General features: G+C 39.2%; 1 protein-coding gene across 4 annotated transcripts in view; it reads right to left on the bottom strand.

The window, feature by feature from the left end:
* Positions 1-408: 408 nt before the first annotated feature.
* astn1 (astrotactin 1) overlaps positions 409-12,092 on the bottom strand; it is a 324,631-nt gene continuing 312,947 nt past the window's right edge. For all 4 annotated transcript variants that reach the window (XM_088310602.1, XM_088310600.1, XM_088310601.1 and 1 more), the window contains exons 22-24: positions 11,800-11,900; positions 10,983-11,166; positions 409-1,263 (exon numbers count right to left, since the gene is read on the bottom strand). In XM_088310602.1, the coding sequence (XP_088166728.1) occupies positions 1,026-1,263; positions 10,983-11,166; positions 11,800-11,900 (523 nt within the window). In that variant the 3' untranslated portion in view covers positions 409-1,025. The remainder of the gene's footprint in view (positions 1,264-10,982; positions 11,167-11,799; positions 11,901-12,092) is intronic.

A 12,092-nucleotide genomic window follows, 5' to 3' on the forward strand; every position in this document is an offset into this window, starting at 1 on the left:
TCAGACACAGAAAACACCAACATTTATTTATGCTATACTTTATGTTACACTCTAGAGTGAGAATTAAAGAGTAACTGAAAATTTAAAAAATACACACAACTACTTTAAAGGCCTTAACACACCAATCCGGTCGTCGGAAAGTCAGTACAAATCGTCTGTTTGGTGTAGGGCGGAACATCGTCAAGTCAGAGTCGTTGTTGAGGCATCTGGGGGGGCCGTTTCAAGATGTATAATCGGGTTGGACTGTTGAGTTAAATGAGCACTGTGATTGGCTGTTAGCTAGCGAATCAGTGCACTGGACAAGAACAGGAAGCGACAAAACCAGAAAAACTGTGAAAATTGAAGCTATTTCTCAACAACTAAATGAACTTTGGCTGGCGGGACAGAAGAGCACGAAGACTAAGCAATCACTGTCATTCACGTAAGATCACCGTTATTGGACATCACCGTCAAATGCTACGCATTGATTATCGCCTCCAATGGCATGGAGGGGTACTACGACTCATGCATGCGCACAAGGTCCGGAGTAGTTGGGCCTTTGTCGGCTTTTGCTGTGTGTGCTTCCGTCATTTTCCAGTCTAACGTGCTGATTACAAGGCTAACGAGAGAGTTGGCCACAACGTATTGATGTGCAGAGGCCTTAAGAGCAGATGTGCTCAAAGGAACAGTTGTCCCATTTCCTTAATTAAAAACAAATAAATGAGACCAGGCAAGGTTCACGGGACCATGGAGATGATGATGATGACGGTAGCACACACAACATCTTTACATATTTAAAAAAACAAAAAAAAAAACAGTGACGAGCAATCAAGCTGCAAGGCTCCAGTTGGTGAAGTGACATAAGAACAAAGATTCCTGGACACTAATTTGAACTCTAATTTGATTGTGATGAAGAGTCACCCAAGAGTTAGCAATACGCCAATGAAACAGGCTTACTCTGATGTTTTAAATGTGCACACTTAAATGTAAAACTGCCTTTTGTTTGATCTCGTTAAACTTTATAATCTGGGTTGGGTTCTATACTTTTAGATCTCCTTGGGCTCACCGTAGTCATTATACATAACCGTGAGCATCTGCTCATCACATGCCTTGTGTACATCCTGGCCCATATCTGCCCAATTCATTCCAAAGGCCTTGGTGTCAGTGTAGCGACAGGAAAGGAACTTGAGAGACATCCTGCGAAGGCCAATCTTGGGCTCCTGGAGAAGGCCTTTACACCATGGAGACAGTTCATTTAACTGAGAGAGGATCAGACCGGCCTTCCTGTTGGAAACAACAACCGATAAAACTGTCAAATGTGCTTTTCACTACCTTTCAGCATGCTGCTCATCACTTGTCTCATTCACATTGAAGAAGAAAAGAAGAGAGCACAAACATTAACAAAGCCAAACAAGTTACGATGTGAAATTAAGATGCTGTTCGCAGTTATTCAGTGTAGTCATCAAAACTAAAATCCTGTACAACAATATTGCCATAGTCCTGTGATTATGAGTATCATTGCGCAAGATACCACCCCATTTACTCAGTTTTACGCCATCATGAATGACCTGATAATATATTTTTTTTCATAGTGGTATACACGGGCATAATCGCTGCACAATGTATATGGTGGTAATATGGACAACATTTGAACAGACTAAGCACACTGTTCAAAAAAATATTACCATGTAACTCTGAGTCACTTACACTTTTCCGTATGATTATGAAGAATTTTGTAATGATTTTAGATTTTCATTGATCTCTCAAATGGAACATTTCCTTCACCTAGACTTGGGATCTGTGATTTAAGTGTTTTTTTATTTTATTTTCCATTCTAGGCCAGCTTACTTTTTCAGAATCTTTTCCATTTTATGTTGTCAATCACCTTATAACAGACAGGCAGACACGAATTGTAGTTGGTTGGTACTGGAAGTGTTCTACTGTTTACGATTTTTCTGATAACTTTCTGTTTGCAAACCATCTGAACGGAGCCCCTTCCTGAACTTTTCCTTTCCTTGTCTATAAAATATTATTGTCTACTTTGATGAAAGTATCCTGAGAGGATCTCCAATCATAACAATACTAAATATTGCATGCACGACTGATTAGAATCTATCATCGAATACAGAAAGAAAATTGGTGGGGGCGGCGGGGTCCAACCGAGGACATAGACAGAAACAATAAGGAGAAAAGCTTTTTTTTTTTTTCATTTTTGCCAAAGCAGCTTGAATTTCTGAATAAACGGCCAAGTGGTGTGCCTTAAATAATGGGTTCATAGCGATGACAAGGTCTGGCCCCCAAGAGAAGAAGTGTCAAGACTTGGATAGACAGACTTTCGGTGAGTTTATGGTTTTAGTTAAAACAGCGAGCATTAAAAGCAACAAAAATGTCCCTCAACCAAAGCCAAACGGTCTCGTCAGTGTGAGTCGATATGTTTCTAAAAACAGCATGTCCAAATATCTGCTGTCAGACGAAAGATAAAGCCATATTTGATCATTCATTTATTTCTCAGTATTGCATACTTGGCTCATATGAGTTGTAACTGAGTCAGAGCCTCACATGGGTTCTTATTATCACTAGTCTGACGACGTAATGAAAATTAAATTTAGTTAGTCCGAGAAAATATCAAATTCTCTTTTAGTCCGTTTATAAGACGGGGGCTGTTTGCGTGTCTGTGTATGCATGAGGAGTTGCATATTCCAATTTTCAAACCGTGTTCCTACTGCTCTGTTACTTATTGTGTAGTGTTGCTCAGATACACTTTGGGGATTTCAAGATACCAAATGCCTGAGCTAAGAAAAAGTTACAAACAACATGGAGCGGATGGACTGTCCAGTGCTTGCAATTGATACTGCATAATTTCATCAATGACAGCCTCTACATTTTCTGCGAAAAGCAGTGAGCAAACATGCTGAGCAGAAGATAAGGATAGGATGTTTCTTGCACTGAAATAACTGTTGAGCGGGCTATCTTTACTCGGTCAAAAATACAGTGCCATATTAGTTTTAGGGACATAGCTCTCATTCACCCTACTGTGTCATATAGCAAAAAAAAACGCAAGTGCTGTATGTGAGGTTGCAAAAACATTCGCCAGATGATCACTAACAGGTTTTTTGTTACTGTCATCAAATTTGGAACGGCTAAAAATGTCAGTTCAAACATCCATCCATCCATCAACTGTACCACATCTCCTCACTTGGTCGGTGCTGGAGCCTATCCCAGCTATCTTCGGGCAGTAAGCGGGGTACACCCTGAACTGGTTGCCAGCCAATCGCATGGCACACGTAGACGAACAACCATCCGCGCTCACACTCATACATAGGGGTAATTTTGAGTGTCCAATCAACCTGCCATGCATGTTTTTGGAACGTGGGAGGAAACCGGAGTACCCGGAGGAAAGCCACGCAGGCACGGGGAGAACATGCAAACTCCACACAGGAAGGCCGGAGCCATAATCGAACTAACAACGTCAGCACTGTGAGGCCATTGTGCTAATCAGTCGGGCCACCGTTCCATCAGTTCAAACACTTTATAAAAAAACAGTTCCTTTACAACGTCTGCCGAATTGTTTAATTGAACAAACTCTGACGAAAAACCAATATTAGCTACGCGTGCAAACGCTCACAGACCTTCACCACTCGGAGTGATACGTGACATTCAGAATATGTGGCTGTAAGCGAACCTTCGGTAATTTCACTCCACTGTTGCGAATCAGTGGCTTATTTCCAAAAAAAATACATAAATAAAATAATTGGGATATTTTAATGAATGTCCATGTTTAAAACACCTGAGACCAGTATCAAATTGTGAAAGAAACAAACAAAACAAAATACAATATGACCACTTCAAACTAAATGATTGAGACTTTCCACCATTGATCAATATTCTTCTGAACTCAGCCACACACCTGTTTGGTTATTTTCTTTTCATGCTTTTGCAGCACCAAAATCTTTTAAAAGACAAATTTCTGGAAATTGTGTGGTTGCCACTATTGAGTGTCCAGGACCAATGAGCCATGAGCATCTGTGGAAAGCATCTGAGTAATAATTCTGATCAAAGATGATGAAAAAATATTTGTTAAGATGCAATGCCAAAAACTACTTGCAATTTATTTGTCTGTCCCCGCCGTATCCTGCATAGCCTGCTTCTGTTTTTCTATACCGTTTATTCATTACAATCCCTCAGTGTCATAGACTGGATTTCATGGTGATGGAGGACATAAGTGCAGGGAGGAAAGACCAAGGAACAGGAGGAATCTCAGAAAATATTTATTCCCTAAAAAGGAAAACAAGAAAAAATACAAAATAAAGTCCAACAAAACGAGAAATAAAATGTTATCCACAAAAACAAAACACACGATGAGTTTTGAACGTAGATGACAGGACAATGACTTGGTCTTTACTACAAAAGTTTGTCCAAACACATTCTTGTGAGTACTTCTAAGATTAACTTTTGGATTCGTCGGGGTTTTTCCCTTGAGCAATATGCCGGACATGAGACCTGTCTCTGTGATAATGGGTCCGAGACGCAATCATAAACAAAATAATCCTAAATGCTGCACTGCTGTTTTCTCACATGTAAGCCATTTTACTGTTGTTTTATTTTTGTTTTCCCCCATGAGACATCATTATCAATGCCTCACGTCACTTATGACATCGAGGTGCCGTATGGCAGCACAAATGTCGTAAATCCGGCAGCGCCATTTTTTACATTTTAAATGATCACAAAAGCTGTTAAGAGTCGTGTCTGTTTGGACCGCCATGCAATAAGGGAGCATTCAAAAACGTTTCAATTGTATTTATTACGGTAAACAAAAGTAACAAATGAAACTTTAAAATACAACAGAGCAAAAAAACAGGGCAACGAAAAGTTCTACCAAGCGAGTAGGAATACGTAAGAGACAAGAACGTTTGACGGATCTGATTGGTGGGCACTGATAAGAACAGCGAACAAGCAAGACGTGAAAGTAGGCACACATGGAAAAAAATGACACTCAATTTAATCAAGACAATACAGATGACAACAATCGAGGAGAAATTCAAATGACACCCTGTTTTATATTTTGTGTTGCACATCACAAAGAGAACAAACATCGTGCCATCAAGCTGACTAACATCTTTTCAGCAACGACTTCCAATTTTGAAATGTTGTCCACAGCTCAACTCAAACCCGATACCAGGAGGTTTCGAAGCCTAAATCCTTGCAGGTGAGCTAAATATTTGTTAAAAATAGATCCAATAAAAATCCAGATGTCAGGAACGTAGTTAGACCATTCAGATTTTAAGTAATGGATGAGTAAAATTGTAATGCTTTCTTAGGTTCACAGCTCTGCCCAACCTTTATAATAGTGTCCCTTTTGTTTTTCTTACATCAAACCGCAATCATAATAAAGTCTAATCTTCCTTGAAGACGCCACATACAAAGACAATTTGTATTTCATGTGATTATCTGCATTTGTTTTCGAGATCTGAAGTGGCCTTGTTATTGCTAATCAGCCCTCGCTTTCACTGAATTGTGAGGGCTGTCAATTTATGTGTACTTTAATGGAACATGTCAAGGAGCAACTCCCTTTTTACCAATTACGCAACTCTTTCCAGCATGGACCCTATTAAAAACAACCTTTCGTTCGCGGTGGGGAGAATCCGTAGACAGAAACAGTAAGAATTAAGGGAGTCTTGACTAATCAGTTTTGCTTGCCAAAATAGTGTGTACCACAGACTGCCATTTATATTTTATATCAGCCACATGGCTCTGTTTATAAAACACTAAGGTACAATTTTATATCCTGGGCACACGTCCATTGTTTTGATGGAAAGTTGGGGCCTTCCATGCAGAAGCGTAACAAAATGAACCTGATGATGTCACAGAAGTTGAGAAAACAAAATTTCCTCCACATAAAACAACATTCTACAATCCAACACGGCACTTTGGAATATCAAGGCAGACATTCTTTTTCTCCTCCTTTTTGTTTTAAACACAAAAATCCTGTTATTTTACAAAAAGTTAGGGAAGCTTAGCTTTTAGATGTTTGAAGTGTTTCAAAGGCAAGGTGCTGTTGATCAATTTTTTTTAGGCATCATCTTGTTCATATCGAAATTATGGTGAAGATGTTCGTTTAAATAATGATTCTAATTGAAACAGGAAATTTACTGGTCCATTCATGAATTAAATTTGTAACTTTTCGTGAGTGGTGTCCACAGCTTTGAATGGGAGAAGTTTGTGTTGGTTGCATTTGCAAAGAATCTTTAATTACACAGGCTATGTGAATAAATGGTAATATTATTCATATTTATTTAAATGTGTTGAATAGAAGAAGATAATCAAGAGGAATGGAAGCCAGGTTATTGAAGGTCTGAAAGCTTCTAATATGAGGGGGGAAATGCATGACGTAAGAATGTGAATTTGCAATTACACAACTTGTCCTCCAATGGCAATGTATAAAAGAGTCATTGATTCCCTTATTTACACCCTTCTTTTTTGGATTATGTGTGTATTTAGCTCTTCAAGCATGGTGTAATTGTATTTTTTCCAATAAAGCATCACCACTGGTCCATATTTTTGGTTTATTAGATTAGATCAATCTTCACTAGGGTGAATAAAAGTTGTCTTCCTCTGTTGTCCTCCTTTATAATCATTTTATTATATGCGAATCAGATCCTAGTTTCATTATTAAAGACACAAATTGAACTCTTGTGAAAAACAAGTTGAATTCCCGATACATTAGCGAGAGCAAGCCTCTTTCACTCTGTCATGATTTCTCAATGAAGTTGAAATCGGACCTTATGAACATTCCATGTAATATATGTTTATCATGTCATCTTATTAAAATAGTTATTGGAAACTATGTCAAGTTTAGTGAGAGAATTGATTAGAGCTGGCCAAAAGAAATTTTATTCAGTCACAGTGAGCCTGACCTTAGACCGCTAAAATCAAATGAAGTGAACATTTGAGCCAAACTTTCCCTCCAGGACTGAATGAGGAATTGCATTCATAAAATTGGGCGCATACCAAACAAACAACTTGAAATCATTTGGATCACCCATTCCAAAGGTTCACACAACTGTAATGATCAGTTTTTGACCATTTAAACCATCTCAACCATACAAACAAATTTGCCTCAGTCAGCATGTGTTCTTCCTCTGGGCTGCGACTGACATTCATTTTTTTACGACTTCATTTTTTTATTTACTGTTTGCGGTCTACATAATTAAAATTTTCATACCAACAAATAAGAGCGTGTACTGCCCTGTGGTGTGCCCTAATCCCGCTTGTCACAGTCGTGTGACATCGTACCTCTCTATCGTTTCTCCTCATTTACTGGCCTCTCTTGCTAGATCTATCGATTTTCTCTTGGGTCTTTGCTTAACCTTGTTGCCTCGCAAGCTCCATCCTCCTCATCATCTTTCGACCAATATACTCACTATCTCTGGTCTGCTATTTTTTTTTTTTTTTTACAAATCATATAACCTTGGTTCTTCCACTGACAAGATCATTTCTAATCCTATCCATCCTGGAACCTTCAGCTCCGCCTCCAGCAGCTTCTTCAGTGCCACTGCATAATCCGGACATCACGGCTGTTCTCATCACTTATTTAAACGTTTAGCCTCATCCTAGCTGAGACTTCTCTATTAAATAAACCACCTGACACATGACACAGACGAGGTGAAGAATCGGATTGGGTCTGTTTCTTCACCTCTTTTGCACATTCACCATTGCTCTGTACTGTTGACCCCAAAGTATTTCAAGTCCTCCACTCTCACTACCGCTTCTCCCTGTAGCCTCACTCCTCCCCCACACTCTTCTCATTCATGCACATGTAATCTGTCTTACTTTGGCTAATCTTTGTCTTCATTCCTCTCCTTTACTTTACTGCTCCTTGCTCTCAGCGCAGATCACAAGTCTGGCCTCCACTACTCTTTCCCAAAACTTCATTGTGTGGCTCATCAACTTTATTCTTCTATAGTTCCCAAACTCCGAACATTCCCATTGTTCTTAAAAAATGGGCATCAGCACACATTTCCTCCATTCCTCAGGCATTTTTTCAACATCTGCAATGCTATTGAGCACGTTGGTCAAAAACCTTGATGCTTCCGAACCTTGCAAACTACCTTTCAGTTTTTTATCCTCTTCAGTGACTTTCTAACTAGTCCTTTTTTAATCATTGGTATTTCCCAGTCATTCACTTCTTCTATTCCTTCTTCGTTCCCGCTTTCCCCCTCAAAGTATTTTTTTCAACAATTCCAACACACTACTGGCACCAGGTAACACATTTCCATATTTATCTTTAATCACCCGTAACCTGCTGCACATCTTTCCCATTTCTCTCTGCCTGGCCAACCTATATAAAGCCTTCTCTCTATCTTTACATTCCAACCAGGCATATAAGTCATCATGTCTCTTGTCTGGCCTTTATCACCTCCACATTCTATATGTACTCTTGTTTCCACGACTCAGTTTTCTCAGTGCCCCATTTCTTCTTAGCTAACATTTTTCTGAGTATGCGCTACTGCGCCTCCTGGTTTTCTTCCCTCCTTTCCTACCAGCAGGCACACCACCCCAAGTATTCTCCTGCCTGAGTGATCAGAGAGACGATCACTTTGGCTGGAGAGGTCAAGTCTTCTGGAAGCTCCTCCTGCCACCATTGGCCTGTCTCATTTTTTCATTGGAAGCCACACAAGCAGTCTTCCTTTCTGAGCTTCCGCCATGTTTCTCTGCTCTGATTTTGTCTTCTTCCTTTTTGTCACCACCAGAGTCATCGTACATACCCCCATCCCATCCTACGCTGCCAGGCTACCACACCACAACCACTGTCTCTCACAGTTTTTATATCATCTGCACAAGATCTTGTTTACCTGTGTGCTTCTACCTTTCCTCTTCACTTAATATTCCTGCCTCTACTGATATTTCCAGAATGTCTAGTTCGCTTCTAGTTGACATACCACCTGAGGGGCGGATCCACTAATCACGTCAAACGTAATGTTTATGATTTTAGGCCTTTGACTAACCCCTGGATCTGATACTATTTTTGCCTTCATGATATTCTTAACAAAATCGTCCTTTAGGATCACTCTTACTCCATTTCCCTTTTGATGTAAAATCATTTGAGCCTTGCGCCTAAATTCCTAACATAACTGCCTTTCTAGCTACTCTCCAGGACACACAGTATTTGCATATTTAGAGTGCAACAGCTCTGATAGTCATCATGTCAACCAACTCCTTTGCTTTTCCTGTCATCGTTGCAACATTCAAAGACCCCTACTTTCAGTTTTTAGCTCTGTGATTTTGTTTCTCTCTGCCTATGGCTAAAAATAGCTAAGGCTGCGAACTAACAAATTAGAAATTCTGAGGATGAATAACAAAAACGAAAATACTACTAGTATCACAGCAAAATATGCACGGTAAAAAATAAGGTCCGGTATCGCAAGATTCAGCAGCGTGAAGACTTTTGTCATGATGAGGGCCTGCGTTTGATCAGAGCAGATATGAATACCCAACTGAATGTCTCACGCTCCACGAATTTGATTTTAAAATGTTATAGAAGATTGAAAATCATGAACGGTAAACATGAATCTGAAGGTCCTGGGATTGGGAAACATCTGTATTTTAGGCACATTATTGTCCAAGATGCTTATAGTACAAACATCATCGGTTACTCTCTCTCTCTCTCTCTATTTATATATATATATATATATATATATACATACACACACCCACACATGTGTGGGGTGTTTGCGTGCATGTGTTTTTCAGTCTAAACATTACTATTTGACTTCTCTTTCATGTTAACTTATATCATGCAAAAACAGATGATCTAATAGAGTATCTGGCTATTGTCTTTGCGCTGACAGTTTCTTGTCAACAGTTCTTGTCATTTTTATTGTGGTAAGTCATGGAGGATACATTATAAAGACTTGTTCTTTTTTTTCACAACTTAACATTTGTCCTCCTTTACCAATTGGCTATTGCTCTGTTCCACATGACAATCCAACAGTGGCTCATATGTTCTCTATCTGGGATTTTTTTATTGTAAATTGAACATGTTGAACACTGCCAAAAAATGCTTTTTGAGCAGATTTCATTTAGTGAAATAAAATTAAATAAATAAAAGTACCCTTCAAAAATATTGAAACAATGAGGCCAATGACTTCATTTGTGCATGCTTGCATGGATTTTTCTCTGGGTATCCGGTCGCCCTCCGATAATCCAAAAACATACATTTTTGGTTAATTGAATATTGTGGGGCGAATGTGGATGGTTGTCAGTTTAGTTGCATTCATCCTTTAATTGGAATACACAATCTCTGACTTCTGTTATCAAGTGTTAAATCATCATAGAAGTAGAAGACGAAGCAAGTCCAATTATATTTACCATCCTGTATGAGATCTGCTACTTAGTGTACCAGTGCTTCTGTTGTATTTCAAATGGTGGCAACACAAATTTACGTTATTGTTCGACACACATGAGCAATGGAATGCACTTGTCAGTCACACGTTCCATTACTTCTGCTCACATAAATGGTTCAAACAAAGAGTGCTATTTTGTAGATTGGGTAACAGATGTGGATATACTGTGCATACCTGGAACTAATCTCTTGTTTCATATTTTTTATTGTCAAACTCATTTTTTCCAGTCTACAGTAAAAATAAAGTACGAGTATATGAGTGGGATACAGGTCCTGGCCCCCAAAATCCTGAAAAAGCTTTGAATTTTTGCTTTATCATCTCTTTTTTTTTAGATATTAATATACAAAAACAATAAGTCCATAGCATATCTTTACTTAAACTAATGGATTTGTTATAAAGTGTTGAAAAAAAATGAATGTCAAAAGGCCATTTGCATCCTCTTTTTCTTAATGTGTGCCACGGAAGAACAATTTTGGACACCCTGATCCAAATGAAATGGTGAGAAATGGAAATGTAAGGAGAAGTTGAACAGATCATGTCTCTCTGAAAAGCCCAACGTAACATTGGTGCCTGCCAAACATATAGAATGCCAGACTTTACCTGGGTCCAAGCTCATCCTCACACCTCCAAGTGAACTCTCCAAAGCTCTCATAACGCTGGTTGTAGTGGTAGAGAACTCGATGCAACGCCGGGGCACCCAGGTCCATCAGGGTGTTATATGCCGTCTGCTGTTCCTTCCCACTAGTGTAGCCATTAAACAGGTTGTAGATTTTATCTGCTATTTCTGGATGGGCGCAAAGACAAACAACATAATGATAAAAACAACAACCGTCAGACCAGTGGTGCAACTTTTGGACACTTTTGACGAGTAGCTTTGAAAACTATATACACATTGGACACACTTGCCACAAAGGAGATATCTCCGCATTTTTGGATGCCAATATTCTGTTCAAGAAAAATACAAACGCAGTCCAATTTTAGATTTGTATTTTGCAACACATCATTCCCAGGGAATAAAAATGACAACAGCCTGGTCTGAATGTATCATAATTCAGTGGCTGGCGCATTTTGAAATAGCTTTTTTTAAATCTGCAAATCAACGGCAGCCTAACTGTCGAACCATGTGGACTAACATCATTTATAATCAACAAAGATAATGTTTGTCCTGTAAATCAGCCATAGAACATGACAAATTAGGAAGAACTTCCACAATGTCCATGTTTTTTCTGGAACAAGTGATCGAAGACTGACTAATACAACAACACACTTGTCAAACCCATATCAGCGTACAGTTCACGGAAAGTAACTGAATGGAGTTTTACACGACTCTCCGCATACACATGATTTATAAAAACTGATGACCATGCGAACCTCAAGTTAGGAGTGATTAAACTTTATCTCCTGTGACTCTCCTCACCTTGAGCTTTGACGTCATCCACAGTTGGGCATGGAGTTTTAATAGTGACCTCACTTGGACTGGAACGACGCCCAGTGTTGTCAACTGCCCAAAGCCGGAACCTAGACAGACAGACAATATGTTAACCTACTGTATATAGGCTACTTACGATATGCTGCACGGACCATCTCAGTGGAATCCGTTGCATTTTCTGTGCTGGTTATTTAATTGGATGACTCCTCTCTTTGAAGAGAGCCTGCATTTCGAATCACTGCTCCGGATAGACTGAACATACAAATGCCAACGTTTTTCTG

This window comes from Idiotropiscis lumnitzeri, chromosome 12, assembly GCF_059441095.1.
Source record: "Idiotropiscis lumnitzeri isolate Australia: NSW breed Sydney's pygmy pipehorse chromosome 12, RoL_Ilum_1.0, whole genome shotgun sequence".
Lineage (NCBI taxonomy): Eukaryota > Metazoa > Chordata > Actinopteri > Syngnathiformes > Syngnathidae > Idiotropiscis > Idiotropiscis lumnitzeri.